We start from the raw sequence: 17675 nt of genomic DNA, 5'->3' as shown, positions 1-17675 counted from the left end.
TTAACTATCTCTGTTTTATTTGATCATTTTTAGATAAGTTGAGACAATGATCCTCCTTGCCATGATTTGCCTTTTAGGTAAGATAACTAAGTGTTGTAGGATCAAACACACTGTAAAACATTTACATTTCACAGGTATTTACATTATGTTTTGAGATCAATTGCATTGATGCCCCCAAACTGTTAGACTAATGTTCTAATGGCTTTGGAACAGCAAATGTCTGACAATATCTTTGTTTTATACTGTATAGGCTTTGCCTCAGCCCAAAAGGTGACTCGGATGAGCTACTGTGGGATAGATAAGACTCATCTAAGGGTTGATTGCATGTATGAGGTTCCTGCTGAGTCACCAGATGTAATGTGCAAGTTTACACAAGGTGAAAGAATCATTGACACCACGGACCCAGAGGAAGAGCAGGATAATGCCTACAAGAACAAAGCCAAAGTCCGCATCTACCCTGGCAATATCTGTCGCCTCCGCTATAATAACCTCTCTGAGGGAAGGACCAATTTCACCTGCATGGTTAAACAGACCGAGACGTCAAAGCCTAAATCCGCGAGTGTGGAAAAAAGTAAGTTGCTGCTAACCGTCACCCTCCCTAGACCATAAACCCCTGAGTGTTCATTTAACACTGACAGAGCGTTCTGAACACCCTGAGAATACTGCTGCACTGACATCACACATACAGTATATCTTTCCGATTGGCTTCTTTCTTCCCGTAATTTGTCCCCTGTGATAAGCTTGACACCGTAGACAAAGGACGAACACGCCTCACCGTGCATTGTCCGTCTCTTTGCAGAGCTCCTTCTCCCCTGCTCGGCTCTGAGTGTCCTGTTTCAGAGCTGCAGTGGACTGCTGTTGACCTTGATGACACTCCCTGCGCTGCTGGGGATTCACTGGCTGTGAATAACAAAAAGGAAATAAGGCTTCTTTTACACAATAACCAACGCATCCATAATCATGAGACTAATATCATTGCACTATCTTCAGTGTTGTGCCTAACAGAATAACTGCAGTGACTTGAATGTATACAAACTACCAAAAATATTATAGTATGCCACAGTGCTGCATACTCTGCACTGTGCACACAATACTATGCATACAGTATGTACTATTGCACTCAATATTGAATACTCTGTATATACTCTACTGTTGCATAAATCTTGTCTAATATAAAATGTAGAGTTTAACCACTTGAACCCTAGCATCCCTATTCTGGGGTGATCAGACGCTTTCTGAGCTTGTAGATAGGCTATTTTCAGTGAAGATATTTAATGTAGAGTGAAAACAGGAGGGGCCCTATAGAGCCCTGGGGGACTCTGGTCAACTAGGCTATATATGGATTAAGGGTTTAGGCTACATAGGGTTTAAGTGTTTAAATGTATTGGGGGTGAATGGATCGCCGACTTACTATGCTCAACCAGGCTAGTGGGCAAAGTGATTTTTCAGAGAGAAAGTATTATTAAAGCACTATATTTTATGTAATGTTGGTGCTTAGGACAACATATATTTATGATTGTATTATGGTAATCTTGCTCCAGGTAAATAAAATGGTTTCATTTTGTACCCTTACTTGAGTATGAGTATGCGATTGCGCTCTTCTTTTTCACTCATTCTCCAGGATGAACTACTGTATAGAAATATGATAGAATAGAATATACATAGACGATTTCCCTTCATTTGCTGTTACACCCGTGTCTCACTCGCAAGTATTTGTTTTCTTTAAGCTGAATCACATGGAACAGTGAAGGCATGCAGTGAAACCTGTTCACATTTGAACATAATTGGATGTGAAACATCTTTTAAGATTAAAGGATATACTACTGTCCTTGAAGGCAGCTTTATTAAAGGAAAATGTCATCCATGTGCGATGAAAACGGGTACAGATCTATTTGTTTGTTTGTTTGTTTTGTTTTTGTAATTTTTGTTGTATTTTAGTCAGACAATGCACTGTAGTTATCCCAGAGTTGTAATGTATGTTTACTTCACAAGTCCCATTTACTCCAATAAAGCTAAAATGTATCTTCTTAGATGCATCAAAAACATTATCATATTATTATATATTATATATAATCAGTATTATATGCTATGTGAGTTGCTGTTAAATCAAAACAAACCCTTGCCCTTGGCCATAAGAATGTATAAATAAACAAAGTAGTTTGAGGTCCAGAATTAATACCAGTAAAGATTGATTTGAGATCATGTTTCACTAGCATGTACTGGCCTCCTCATAACCTTTGCATATCAGATCTCTCTGAGATTTCTGAGGCATGTTGCTAAACAGTTATAAAAAGCATTTACCAAATACTGTAAAGGATGAATAGCATAAATGCCACTGTGACAGACATTACAATATACACAACTAGAAAAGTCTGGAACTAATTGCATTTTGGAGCCACTGGGAAATCTGAAGTCTGGTTTATACATACATCATGGATGCCTTGTTAATATTTCAGGATATCACACGCACCTTTCTCCAGGTGATTTGTTCGTCATACCGTTTGGGTTTTAGTAACATGTGCTATTCACAGATTTCGTCAGCCTCTGATTTAGCTTGGATGGCACACTGACACACTCCAGTTGTACACTCGTGTAGACCCTGCAGAGAGATGGAATCTGTTTGCAGCCAAACACAATGCATTGTCATCCTGATTTGCTTGCATTGCTACGGTTGGAGCAACAGAGGGCAGTAGAGGATTCTCACTCATCTTTTCCCATGACTGTATTTATGTCACATTTATGACTGGTTTATTTACTACCCTCTTTTCATTAGACCACGCCTGTCATCAGCCAATTTCTCTGAAAAATACTTTCAATGCTATTTTGTTTAATTTCCCTGCTCTCAAAAATGTAAATAGTTAAAGGAGTAGTTCACCACTTTTCAACCTGTCTTCATATAATAGGTCCTCACTAATGTTCATGGTAAAATATCACAATTCTTTTCTACTCAGTCCAAGTCTCCTAGGAGAGCTGTGGGAAGTTCAGAATCCATAGTCTTGTGACATCATCATTTTCCCAAAAAAAAATTTAATCAATATTTTTGAAAAAAATATTTAGATTTTTAATATCGCGAGAACAATGGCTTCCACTTTAAAATTGCAACTTTTCAGGAATAGAAAGCCTGCAGTTTCTATAAGCTGGATTGGTAATCGATGATGTCACAAGACTATGGGTTTCTGACCAGCCCACAGCCCTCCTCTGAGAAAAAAGAAAAAAAAAAAAAAGAAAAGCTATTTTTGAGTGAGGACCAATTATATGAACATAGGTTGAAAAGTGGTGGAGTGCCCCTTTAAGCATTTTGCTGCTTGAGTGACAAATAAACCTTATTGATTTGTTATTCTTGATTTCTGATTCCATTTATGTTGTTGAACAATGGTCAGTAGCTAGTATATATTGGTTGAATGCATAAATAATACTCAATACTGAAGTACAAGTATCATCTTTAGTTATTATCCACTACTGTAGCTCTACATTTAGTTATAATGATCGAATAGTTTCAATAGGTCTGCTTCGAGCACCTGCAGCAGCCTTTACACGTAGAGAAACCAGGGGACGAGGCGCTTCTGGCCTAGCGGTTAAGGCACATACCACATATAAGCTCTAATGTAGCCTGACAGAAAGTTGCAGGTTTGATTCCCGGGCCCACAACATTTGCTGCGTGTCACTCCACGACTCTCTCTCTCTTTCTAGATGTTTCCTGTCTCTCTCTATGTTGTACTATATCAATAAAGGCAGAACCCCCCCCCCAAATAATAATATATTTAAGAAAAGAAACCAAGGGACGATTTTCATATTGTAGCTAATTATAGATAAAATAAGTTAAGATAAGAAAAAATAAGCCATATTGATCCCTGGAGACATGCAATACAGCATAGCAACAGATTGTGGTCAATCTGATTCATATTCACCAAGCTGTCATTAGGGGTGCCTTTCTACCATAAGTTTCAGCAAACAGCATAGCCATTAGGCATAAACTGGAAATTAGCTTTTTGAGTGATTTTTTAAGCGGTGAAAACCGCTTCCAAGGAGTGGCTTTGTGTGTCCCGTTCATGTCCATATATGGTCATTCAAGTCCAGAATGAACAGGTTTTATCTGTCCCGTACATCCAGAATATGTGTGTAACGTCCGTCCCGGTCTGATGATTGGATGATTAAAAATGTCCAATGAGACCATACTTTGAGGATTGGTCAACCTTCACATGACAATTCGGCCCTCCAGATAAAATCATTCATTCATTCAGAATTGGATGAATGTATAGATCACAGAGTTCATAGCTCTAGAACACATAGAATAAAAGTTCACCGCTTCACTTCGAACCGAGGTTTGATTTTTCTTTTTGTGAAAAGCCACGTCCTCTACAATATTCATTGACTCACTTAGGCTTTTTCTGAGAAAGATTCATGGAAGATTGTTATGTTGTTGTTGTTGTTGTTGTTGTTGTTGTTGTTGTTGTTGTTGTATTAAGACTCAAGGAGGCCCCTGGCCTGGGCCAATTATCTTTAAGCCCCCTGACTCCATGCTACCCAACACAGGCAGGAGTTGTAAGGCATGTGTGGGTCAAGAAATAATTTGTAGACATTTTATTGCAGTGGGATTTACAGTATTTAACCTGCATATTACATGATATTACATGATATTTATTACATGGTATTTACATATTTAGTCATGTTGGTCAGGGGGATGTAGGAGAGGACTTGTACTGTAGTGGCCCACATTTGGAGAATTATTTAAATATGTAAATCTATATTTATATTTAAGTAAATGTTCGATGGGCCAAGTGGCCCAGGGGACCCGAGTATTCAAGGGTCACTGGACTGTCACTGGACTGTGGAAAGCCTTACCGAAGGCCATAAAGGAGTGTGGATCACTAGCATTCTTTAAAATTGCCCTGAAAAACCTTACAGGCAGCAGCCGTTCGCAACTGGTAAAAAAACAAACCTAGCCCAGCCCTACCCTCCCCTGCCCCTTCTTTGTATATACTTTCTGTTTGTTTAGACTAACTGTTTTCCATTTTTTTGTTCTTTCATTTTATTTTATTTACATATCTACTGCATAGTACTGTGTTCTATTCGTCTGTCATTCAATGTTATATGAGATACTTAAATGGATTCCTGTGGAAATAAGCTTAGTCTTTTCATGGATCTCCTTTTAGTAGACCTTATACCAGTGAACTGTACCGTCATGAAACTGTACCTTTTCCTATGCAAACTTCTAATAAAGTCTTCAATCAATCAATCAATGGTCCATATATCCATCCATGATGTATGAGTCCTGTGAAGTGGCTATTTCTAATGAGGAGAGGCATAGATGTAATACATGTCATGTTGGGGCATGGGTTATGCCTGTTCAAAGTTTGTGTTTTTACTGATTTGCTAGCAGTCCATCAACAACATGCAGTGAAAATTAATGTAGAATGTATGAGTTCTTGTTGGGTCAGTATGCCCCTTTTCGACTGCAGTTTTAGCACCACACCACACCACACTACACCACACCACACCACACCACACCACACCGCACCACAAATATCTACATTTTCCATTACAAAAAAGTACCCCTATCGGTAAGAAACAAATTGACCCTTTTAACTGTGATTATAATACAATATACATTTGTATTACAACTATCCTAATTATAATACACTATAATGGATTATAACTGTGATTATAATACATTATAAAGTATTAATGTATGTATTACTATGATAAAATACACTATAATAGATTATAATAGTGGTTATAACACAATAGAATCTATTATCATGTATTACAACTATATCCTGGTGGTCTAAATGAAAAGTCAGTGAGTGCAGTCATTATGAAGTGTTTGGCCCTGTTTGGCCTAGCTCAGACCTACTCTAGAGTGGATACTTTTTAGTACCCTGTTTAGTACCACTTTCACACCACTCTACCCAGGTCCTTGTAGTGGAAAACCTGGCACAAGTGGGCGGTGTGGTGTGTGGAGTGGTGTGGAGTTGGGCCAGTGGAAAATGGGCTATATGGCTTACCTGTTTGGTTCTCTTCACAGAACCTGATGCACAAGAGTCCATCAATGTCCTCACCATGAACCCTCTCAAAATAGTATTTTAACCTGTAAGCACTTCCCTCTGAGCAAACGTTAAAATTGTCAATAATTAATTGTGAATGCTTGCTAAATAAATGGTAGGACTATACTTAAGTTAAACGCAGACTACTCATATGTCACATATAAAATGTATTCGCTGCAGCAGCTAGCTGTGTGTAGTGTGTACTGTATAGTTAAGTAGGCTACACATGATAATACTGTATGTAAATTCTTTGCAAACCAGTCCAACCTGTTTGTCTGCTTGGGGCTGAGCCATGCTGACGTCATGCAGGTAGTGCCAGCCAGTGGAAGCGGAAGACACGCACTGGTCGTTTAGTTTACTTTAGTTCACTACCTCGGTTCCACCTCCTCTACTGTACAGGTGTCGACTGCAGGGCCAAGTTGATCCTAGCTGCGTCTATTTATTCGAAAGGAAAGGGGGATTACCATTTTTTTCTGCTCACAAACACGACACTGAAGAAGTTTTAAACATTTGCGTTTTGTTTACTGAAAGAGGCCTCGACTAAAGTAAACTCCGGGTCTCCCTGGTAAACACAAAGGACACGACAGGAGCACCGACATGTTTGTTAGCGGCTTGGTTTCGGTGTCTCTCTTCATTTTCGCCATAACAGGTGAGTGAGTCAAGTGTAGGCCTCAAACTTCTTACCTGTGATGTATTTGAAGTGTTTCTGGTATCCAGGCAGAGTTTTAACGTAGAGCTGGATTAGTTTGACTCTTAATTATTATAAAATAAGCGTGCAGTTTCTGTTTCACTGAAACCCGGGTACAGTATCAGGTCTGCAGGATACCAGCAGAGCCACACCTGTCGTAGGCCACAGTGTAGCAGCTAGGCTTATGTTATGTTTAGTGCAGCAGGAGGAGCAGGGCACTTTACTTTGTTTGGAAAAGTTATTGTCATTATATTAGAAATGTGAGATGGTCTGCATAAAGGCTACCAGCAACCTGACACATAACATCATATCAGTATTTTCATTTTACTTGACACACTTGGGCCTACACGATAGAGTAGTCTTTTACGTTGTCAAATAAGGTGGTTTCTTTGTAACCATAGATATTAAAGTTTGAATGCAGGGCTGTTCTACCTAACAATGCATTTCAAATGGTATGTTAAGTATTTCTAAGTTGCAATGTTGCAATGCAATTAACTGCTACAAGATATGAGAAGAAAATAAAAACAATCGGCCTATAACCCCTTTCACAGAGAGAAACTTTACTTCATGTAATTATTGTCATGGAGATCTAAATAGGTGTTTCATGTTTGGAACATGTTTTGACACAGACATGAGATTCACTTGATGAGCTCCCTCAAATGAAATGGTTAGTTCTGAATTTTAATTTGGTTTGATATCGCACTTCTCCTGACCAGTACAGGTCAAATAGTTGAAACACCCTTTTTAATCAGCACTACAGTTACTGGGAAATGTCCACTTGAATCTTGTTAGCATTGCTTTTGGGAACAAATTATCAAAACACAGGTACAGGTACAGCTATAGCTGATACCAGTGGTGGAAAAGGTACTCACATTCTTTACTTAAGTAAAGTATAAAAATACTGCAATATAGAACTCTGTTACAAGTAAAAGTCTGGATTTTGAAATGTACTTGGGTAAGAGTACGAAAGTATTGGCATTAAAATGTACTTTAAGCACCAAAAGTAAAAGTACAAAATGTTTGAAAATAGCAGATCTACAAGCTCACAACGCGTCGCATCTGCTATTTTCAAACGGCCTAGGTATACAATATGGTTAATGTATGTTTTAAAATAGCCTATTAATTGATATCTGAAAAGTAACTAGTAACTAAAGTTTTCAAATAAATGTAGTGGAGTAAAAGTACAATATTTGGATCCTAGATGTAGTGGGGCAGAAGTAAAAGTATTGTAAATTGTAAATAATCGAGTAAAGTACTTAAGTGAATCTACTTAGTTACTTTACACCACTGGCTGATACCATTCATCACATATCAAGTTTTTGTCTGTGGATCATTACTTCCTCTGAAACCTGTTTCATGATTGAAGAGAGAAGTTGATTGTTTCAATAGCCTGGTGTCTTTCAAGCCTGTGTGTATTGTTGGATGGCTGTTCAGTATTCACAACACAAGCCCTTTATTTATTTATTGATTTAATCCCCCCACCTCAGAAACTCCAATGACAGCCACACAAATAAGGAAGTCATGGACTTCTGGTGTCATTTTACACTAGAGTTTCTTTTCCCACAAACCTTTATCAGGTCAAACCAAAACTATGACCGTGCCACCTTATCTTGCTGTTTGTCGCAGATTCCACCCACAGAAAAAGCCAACAAGCAATGCTAACACGTCTCTGCCATTAGTTAAACTTCCCATCACTTTTAACGTGCCACCTCAGCCACAGTAAAAAAGGAGATGCACACACTGTTTACTTTAAAGAGTTATAGAGATAGAGATATAGATTCAGATTGATATGTGTGCATGGCTTTTTACCTTTTCTATGCTTTAATTCAAATTTATCTTAATTTAATTCAAATTTATCTTAATTTATTTGATTTGTTTTCTACACTTCACTGCCTATAACGCGGTTGCCATGTGTATTATGTGTGTATCATTTAAATTGTTTACTAGCAATAATCCCTTGAGATGTAGCATCTTATTTTCAGGGGAGGCCTCAAATACAATGAAGTTAACCATATAAACACATTTAGGCAAAACATTTAACAAAAAGCATCAGCCAGACAATAGAACAGTATGTGATAATAAATACATTTAATGTATATCGTATTTTAAACAATAACAGGCCAAATGCAAAACGTAGAGGCTCTGTCTTTAGTTTCTTTTATGGGAAAATCTGTCTTAGACTCAGACAGTGACTGGCAGTTGACTGCTGTTGGTTTCTGTAGTTGAATTTGTAGTGGCTATTCTGGATTATAGTGGGTTACTAGACTACCAAGTAGTAATTTTAAAGCTGACCCTAACAGGCAAATCCTTAACAACAGTGTAGCATCCTATAATTTTACGAACACTGACTGACTGACTGGTCTCTTGCAGTGAATGTTTAGTTGTTTACTTATTGACGGTTGTTGCTGTTCTCAGGCGGTTATAACCCAGTGTTGGTCATTAAGGGTTTCATTGGAAGTGTTGTGTGTCAGCAGAAAACCACTTTGGTTGTGTACACCCTAAAAAAAGCCTAAACCCTCAGGCTTGAGGGTGTGCTGGTTGGCTGTTGCTCAAAGTTTTAGGGCGTGTTTGTTAGTTGTTTTTGTTTGGCTTTGATCTCTGACAGGGAAATGTTAACCAAGACACAGGTCTGCTCTAGCCTGGCATAGCTGACTATATACTAATGCAGCTAACTAACTGCCTTGTTTTAACATGGGTGGATTGTTTAGCTGTGCTAGGCTAGGTCTGTTCTTGTTGGCCCATGGCATTTCTGTCCGTGTTTCTGTATATTGATCTGTTAATTTCATCCAGTCTTATATTTTATTGTATGTTGTTTTAGGTCATTTAATATTTAGGTACTGCCCTCATGACTGCATTAGATTTGATGTTCCTAATCCTTATAATACACTTTGACGTGATTCCTTTGACTCTCACCCTTCCAGGTGCAAGTGGTTTTACAGTGACAACCTCAAATGCAAATGTACGTGCCAAGGAAGGTGAAGGTGAGTCCTCCTGAAAGAAGATTAGACAGAATGCTTATGCCTTGTACAGAATTCACAGTTTACAAGACAAAACACAGAAAGATAACAAGCACATACAGCACAAACCCCTGGAAACTTTACACCTTATACTGCACTAGCGACTTTACACTTTTATACAGTAATTACAACAAATGTACACAATCTGTTTAAATTCCTGTAATTCTTATCAGACTTCACTTATGCAATTGTTGTAATAATACAATTTTGTTAAGCGTAGCCTTAACAGATGTCACATTTTAGGGCTATTAACACTGGCCAAATGTAGCCACCTTTATTTGTAATACTCAGCTCTTGATACAAGCCTCTTGTCATGGGGCCAATTGTGAGCTTACAGGATTTGTGACACAGCATTATTTTGTCTGCTCTGATTGCGTTTTTCTTTTCAGGTGCTGATCTTACATGTTCTTACTCGGCTGACTTTGGTTCAGATGCAAGAATTGAGTGGAAGTTTGTAGACAAGAAAGGCTCAACGACATATGTTTATTATAGTGGGCAAATCACAGGTAAGTGAAATAGTGAATACATGCAAAACACCTCATCTCTGTCTAGTGTTAGAATGATACTTGTTGTTTTAGAATATTATGTGTCCACATTTTTCATGGGAGCCAAATAGGTCATGTATGCCTCACGTGACCCATTTATTTCAAATAATTACATGGGAATGAATTGGTAATTGTACGTTTCTTCCACAGCTCAATATAGGGACAAAGTCACCGTTTTCGGCAGTAATTTGAGATTCAACAAAGTGACCCGCAAGGATAATGGAGAATATGATTGTGCGGTATCTGGCAGTGCCAAGTTTGGGGAAGTGAAAGTGAAGCTTACTGTTCTAGGTAAGATTGTGAACTACCTAAATTCTGCCATTTAAAATTCTTTAAATGTATAATTAATAAAAGAATCATTGTATCAAAAGGTAGTGTGTGTATGTGAGTTTACTATGAGCTAAATGTATGTTCTTGTTGTCCCTAACAGTCCCACCATCTCCACCCCTGGTCAGAATCCCTCAGACGGTGACAACTGGCAAGACTGCCCTGTTGACATGCCATGATAGTGATGGTTCACCTCCTCCGACCTACAAGTGGTACAAAGATGGAACGCTCCTGCCTGAGAATCCCAGCCAGTTTTCTGCCTTCAAAAATTTCACCTACAAGATGAATCCAGCCAATGGCAATCTAGTCAGTTAATGTTCATCATCCCCATTCACACCAGCAGGCATAGACAATGGCACTCGCTGAAGTGCCTTTTTCAGTCAAGTTCTTCACAAGCAGATATTTCAAATGCGCTGTTTGTGACTCCCCTTCCCAGGAATTTCCCGCTGTGTCCAAGGCAGACACTGGAAGCTATTCCTGTGAGGCTGTCAATGAAGCTGGCCCTCCTCAGCGCAGTAAAGCTCAAAAAATGGAAATCCGTAAGTATTTGTTTCTTGCAGTGCACAAATGTGTCTTTTGGCTGTTTTGTCCTCCATTTTCTCCCAATGTTGTTGCCAATTCCCCATGTGTTCTGCAGCCCCTGTTGCTGCTAACCCCCACTGTTTGCATGGGGAGGTTGTAGAGTAGACTACCACATGCTTCCTCCAATACACAAGGAGTCGCCATTGGACGCTTATCACCAGCCAACAAGGAGTTTCATCAAAAGAGTCTAACACATGGGGGTCCACGCTACATATAATATCCAAGTTCGCCTTTCCACTGAATAGGTGTCGTGACAAACAAATTGGAGTCTTTAGTGCCGTCACAAAGACACATGAGTTAATTTGTTATTACAGTATTCAGTAAACCAGTTTGGCTTAACATGTTGGCAGGAACATTCAGAAATCCTTAATTTGACTTAAAGAATTGTTGTAGAAAGTTAAAGCTGTTAAAGTGTCAATCAATTGAAGAGTAGAGTAACATGCACACACACCAAATATCATCTTAGTGGTAGTGTTGGGGCAAAAAAACAACTTAATGAACATAGTCAGCTCAATAACATACACATTACTATCTTCTTATCGTGGAGCTGGAAATCGTATATCCCTGTAAAATCGAGTTCATCGATGAGTGAAAGAAATTCCTGTACACGTGTTACCTGAATTCATCATTGTTGACATTTTGGTCTTCTGACCTTTATCAAGAGAAGCACATTGTTTGAACTTTTGTGATTGTTCTTGTCATGATAAAGGTCAGTAGAACAAAATTCTGCAACACAGCATTAAAAATCAGAGCGGAAGAGAGTTCTCTTTTAATGATTCTATGCCCCTAATTAACTTGTGAACACTTGTTGAAAACTTGCTTTATAATCGTCTGTTGATTGGAGTGTCTTGGTGGTGCGATGATGCTATGCGAGAGTGTGGTCTAGCCAACACCAACTCGGGACTCCTGGATTGCTGCCCTCCACACTTCCTATCTAACATCAGGGTCTTGAGCTCTACAGTGTTTCTACAGTGTTTTTAGCTAAGCTGTTGTACCGCAGTTAAGCAAAGCTGGGTGGTGTTGAGGTGGTGTAGAGGGAAAACCAGTTGAATACCTGGCTGTGGTGCTTGCAGCTTGGTGGAATGCACTAGGGGAGGCAAGCTGACAAGGGACCGTCTGTTTCGCAGCACTGGGGAGTGGGGACCCCTGCTGGTTGATTAGATCTGTTCATATCATATCTGAAACACCTTTTAGTGAAAGGAAACTGCTGGTGACTCCCATGTCTGTCAGAAGTAAAGGAGTGCATTCCCCCCTTTTCGACATCCCCCCCCATTCCGACACTAACCCTATCCCTAACCTCTGTGGAAGTGCCGCCACTCCGACAATTAGAAGTCAATGTCGGAATGGTAGCATGTCGGAATGGAGAGCGGACACCAAAGTAAAGATGGGTATCGATTCTGCTTATCGATAACGGTTCTTATTGTTTGCCTGTTGTGTTAAAATGTTTAGATTTATGCTTTTAAGCGTTAACTCAAGTAAATAGTATTAAATATTACTACCACAAACCTTGTGTATATTAGTAGCACCGGTAGTCTCTCTCCATTCCGACATGTCGCCACTCCGAAATTGACTTCTTATTGTCGGAGTGGCGACACTCCCATAGGGGTCAAGGTTAGGGTTAGAGATGGGGTTAGTGTCGGAATGGAGACATGTCGGAAAGGAGACATGTCGGAGTGGCGGGATGTAACCAGATAGAGACAATGCTGAAACTTGTCCTGAAAATACTGGTCTTTTAATTAATCAAACACAATTGTTGCTGTACACTTAATGTTACAGCATTAAACTTGAACTGTTATATTAATAATAATATTACCAAGAATATTACCAAGGCCAATAGTAGAGAGATTGGCACCGACAGAGGCCTCTGTGGCATTAAGTTAATCACTATTCTGGGCATGTCATAATAGGCGAACATTCTGTGAATATAGTATAATATACTGTATATACGTACTGTATATAAGGTGTCACAAGAGCTTGTAGATCAACTATTTTTGTGAAGGGATTTGATGCAGAGCGAGAAAAGGAGTGGACCAAGTATAGACCACATGGGAATACAGTCAATGATTTAGGGTATAAGTGGTTAACTTGCCTTAAAGAGAATGGTCTGTATTGATCAAACCGATGCAATCTCATTGTAGGAATTTATTATCTTCAAATACAGCACTTTTACATTATAAAGATTATTAGTATTGATGTATTTGAAGAAAATCAATTCCTAAATTGAGATAACTATGCTGCTGTTTAACAATAATTATCTCAGTATGTGGTAATCTTATGTTTAGGGCTGTCACAATTATTACATAATCGTCTAATCGCCATTATTTGACATAATCGTGATTATTTTGTCAATCGTCATAATCGTTTACATGTTGAACAATGTTCATATTTTCAAACATTTGCAAAAATAGTGGAAATAGCTGATTTACAAGCTCACAACGCGTCGCATCGCGACGCGTTGTGAGCTTGTAGATCGGCTATTTCCACTATCAATGTTCCTTTTTAAGTATAAAGTTGTCAAATATGTCAGTAATTTCTTTGTATATTTAGGTTATGTGTCATATCTACCATGTGCAACTTCAAAGCCTAAAAGCCAAACATAAATGTCATTGTCAACGACAAAGACACAATTAAATCGTTAATCGCAATTATTTGAGTGACAAATAATCGTCATGTAAAATGTCATAATCGTGACAGCCCTACTTATGTTTCATGTCCACTGTTTTAAGGTGATATTAATACTGGAGGCATTGTTGCTGGAGTGATCGTGGCCATCCTCCTGCTGGTCCTATTGGCATTTGGACTTTGGTATGCCAACAAGAAAGGATACCTGCCTAGTGAGTACAAATCTCAATATTCATTCATTCAATGCATAGGATTATGTTCTCAATCCTGTGAGTCTGTGAACAGATAATCTAGTTGTTATTTTTGTTCATGTTGTCTTTCACAATCTTTATATGAGATTGATCATCTTGGGTGCCAGAAATGCCATAACATCATCAATGGTGTGGCCCCGAGGATCATGAAATAGCTTAGATTGTACATCCTACACATGGCTATCAGTTACAGTTAAGAACAAAAATAGACATGAGGTTTCTGCAGGATATTGACATGTGCCTAGATACACATGAAGTTTCTGCAGGATATAAAAGATACTTGATTTACTGATTTTTGTTCCTCTCCCCCCCTTCACAGAGAGGAGCGAAAGGTAAGAGTTTCATTCAAAACAATGTATTTGCAGATTGGTCTTTATCTCCACTTTTCATTACGAAAATTACATGTTCCCTTCATTACCTGTTTACAGAATTACATTTTTGTTCCCCCCTTCTCCACAGCAAATCAAAACCCTCTATGGTCTACCAGCCTCCATCCGTGTACGGTGGTGAAGAGGAAGAAGATGTAAGTCTGGCCCTGTCTATCAATGTGCTTTGTTTTTGTCGTTTATACTATATATTTTATTTTCTCTGATATGTCAATTTAGCTGGTACAGTGTCCAGACCAGTTTTACAGTATGTATTTGAGGTCAATGTTTGCAGCAAAAATGATGTCCACATTATGACATTTGATCTTTTTCTGTCTTAGGGGGAATTCAGACAGAAGTCATCTTTTGTGGTATAGCCTGCCAAAAGGTCAAGAGTGCATCAAATATCTCTAGCAACGTTTGTGATGTGGGAACTCTTCTTTTTGTGCCTGTCCTTCAACTCATTGCAGATGTTTTTTTGTTTTTGTTTATGATTTGATTTTAACAGGCAGTTTTCATAGACCTTTATGATTCATTTAGGTGGCCTTTTCTCATTCACACGATTTGTTGCCATAAATACTGAACATTGTAGGGGTACAAAATTGCAATGTTATGGTTAGTATTGTACATACAGTAGCATAATATCAATCCATGTTTTTATTGCACCTGGAAGATTTATTAGTATAACAAGCAGTGATAAATGGCCACCTAGGTTTCATTTTAGCCTTTGAAATCCTGCTTCCTATATTTGTCCTAGTTGTTTAATTAAAATTGACTTGCCCTTTTTTGTATTAGATCTTTTTAATTAAAAGTATGTTACATGTGATGTAATCAAGAAATTGATTTCGGTAACATAGTTTGCTAAACATAATTTGAAACTTTAACAAAAAATATGATGGTCTTTTTAATAGGAGATTTATATGCATGATAATTCCCATCACATTGTTCAATTTAAATGACAATTGAATTGAACAATATGTAAACGTGTTGCAATTTCAGGTAACTGTGTCAGCTTTGATATCCAATGTTAACACATTTTAAATAATTGGTCCTTCAGACAAGCTCTTTTTTACACTCCCACATTCCTCATTATATTTTACCAGTGATTAACACGAGAAACTACATTCCTGAAATATGTATTTTTGGCTTATTGACTAGCTCAGGCAGAATGTGATTGACAACCATTGCAGCACTTCCCCTGCAATGGTCCCATAACTTATCCTTGTGAAGATCCAAAATGTAATCACTTTGAGTGCAGTGCATGTATAGCCAGCATAGATGATTGAGTGTGTTTCTGAAAGGTATTTTATGTTTCTCTAATGCTTGTTTTTATTTACTTTGCACATCTGCTTGACTCATTTTTATTTATACAAAATTCTAAAGTAAATTTATTTCAGCCATGGCTGTTTTAGAATTCTCACACCTATTAGAAAGCTGTTTTTTCTAAAATACAAAAAAAAGAACAAAAAAAAATTAAACATTCCATGGTCATGAACTTGGTCAGTGTAAATTAAGTAGTGTGAAGCTGTTGTTTATGGAACTCTATATAGCCATACATGCTGTTTGTTACTGCAGTGTGTGGGTTATGACGGTAGACATACAGTTATTGTTGCAACTTATTTTTGTTGTCACAAATCATGTTTTCAATCTCCCCCTTTTTTGTGTTTTTATGGAAATGTACACATGAATTTTAGCTAATGGAGTAAAGCCCAGTGCACATCAATGATTCACAACTGGCATCAGTCTGAAATTGCACAATTTTTGAATAATGTTGCAAGTGGAGTGGTTGCAAGTTGTTGTGTTACAAAACATTGGTGCGGACTGCGGCTTAAGAGCAATTGTTTTTATGTGTCTCCATAGATGGTGGGTGACTAAATGCATTGTTTGCTAGCTATTTGAACGTGCCTGTGGAAAAAACTAATTTTCTAATAATTTCTAGTAATTTTCCTATAAATATAGTATGTTCACCTCCAGTGGGAGATATTGTAAAATATCTTACACAAATGGTAATCAATATGTGCTGTACATAAAAGCATCAGTCCACTAACTTGAAAATCAAATGCTATATATAGCCAGTAGGACAGCAGATTAAGCTGATGGTATGCTTTGAGAAAATAAGTCAATGGAGAACCTGTTTTGTTTCCAGCCTAACAATGTCCTGTGACAGTGTTCTGCATGATAACCTGTCTGTAACTATTGTTTATGGTTGTTCATCAATGATGGTGTTGTTACTGTCATAAAGACACTGGGTTTTCATTCCCCCTCAGCTCCCAACCCCTGGATGAGGGTTCTCATATTGGTTATTTGTAACTAAACCAAAAGGCACACAGTTTACTGTGTGTTCCAAAAACACTAAGGTTGAGATACAAATGTATAGATAGGCCTACGACAAATTCATATAATCTTTAAGGAAATAGTAATCAGGAGGTTGCTGTCCAATGAATGACTTTTCTGCACTGCTGTACACATCTTGCCTGTATAGATTTGCTTACTTTTTTTTGATTGATTCTGATTGTACATTTAACTTTGACGTTTTTTTTTTATAATAAAATTGTGTTGTTTAATTATTGTTTTTCATTTCTACATAAACACTCAGTATTATCTCTGCTCTTTCTCACAGACAATAAGTGTTACCTTGACTTTACCATAATGTTTCTTCAATGTGTCAGTGTCATTCACCTGCACGAAACCTGGCTTACTCATTGACACATTCAGTGGATGGCCATTCAAAAAGAGTTCATGGGATGCTCAAAGCAGGGCTTACTGATTAGTGTCAAATACACCACCCCTTCACTTTCACCAGAGCATATTGTGCAAGAATGAGTTTCGCCTATTGGTTTCTATGGTAACAGGCAGTCGCGTGGAGTAGGCTCGCTCACCATCTACTCTGGTTCTTCCAGTGTTCGTGGAGCCCAGCCCACCCTGATGGGGACGACACATGCGGAAGGGTGAACGCCCACACAGACAGGAAGTTTGGACAATAAAAACAGACGCAATTTTTTCCACAACATTTGCCTAAACTCACACTAAAAGATTGTTAACTGTGTTGTATAAGATGACTTCAGTTCTTCTATCTACATGATGACTTAAATGTGTCTGATCTCCCTCCATCGTCCCACTGCATCGCTACAGAGTAACAGACCTATGGTACAGAGTAGACAGGATACTGTCTCTTTAAATAAAGGGGGTGGGGCAGCGGCTGTTCGGCACTGCAACCTTTTACGGGCTGAATCG

The 17675-nt window shown here is 38.3% G+C and overlaps 1 protein-coding gene across 1 annotated transcript; it reads left to right on the top strand.

Annotated features, from left to right (window-relative positions):
* The first annotated feature begins 6380 nt into the window (after positions 1 to 6380).
* On the top strand, positions 6381 to 16999 carry f11r.1 (F11 receptor, tandem duplicate 1). Its single transcript, XM_080748896.1, has 10 exons — positions 6381 to 6693; positions 9654 to 9713; positions 10139 to 10255; positions 10445 to 10585; positions 10725 to 10927; positions 11058 to 11160; positions 13930 to 14037; positions 14396 to 14408; positions 14536 to 14599; positions 14783 to 16999. Exons 1-10 carry the CDS (start codon positions 6642 to 6644, stop codon positions 14816 to 14818), a joined length of 897 nt encoding a protein of 298 aa, XP_080605022.1. The 5' UTR covers positions 6381 to 6641; the 3' UTR covers positions 14819 to 16999.
* The last annotated feature ends 676 nt before the right edge of the window (positions 17000 to 17675 follow it).

This window comes from Nannobrachium achirus (genome assembly GCF_963921795.1).
Source record: "Nannobrachium achirus genome assembly, chromosome: 19".
Lineage (NCBI taxonomy): Eukaryota > Metazoa > Chordata > Actinopteri > Myctophiformes > Myctophidae > Nannobrachium > Nannobrachium achirus.
The sequence above is the reverse complement of the archived record's forward strand: the minus strand, read 5'-3'. Positions and strand labels throughout refer to the sequence as shown.

Bases quoted from the DNA above. Each gene is read 5' to 3' on its own strand.
- f11r.1 (XM_080748896.1), top strand. From the start codon at position 6,642: ATGTTTGTTAGCGGCTTGGTTTCGGTGTCTCTCTTCATTTTCGCCATA. The intron at 10,256-10,444 runs GTAAGTGAAATA...TTTCTTCCACAG, and splicing joins TTATAGTGGGCAAATCACAG to CTCAATATAGGGACAAAGTC. The intron at 14,600-14,782 runs GTAAGTCTGGCC...TTTCTGTCTTAG, and splicing joins GTGGTGAAGAGGAAGAAGAT to GGGGAATTCAGACAGAAGTC.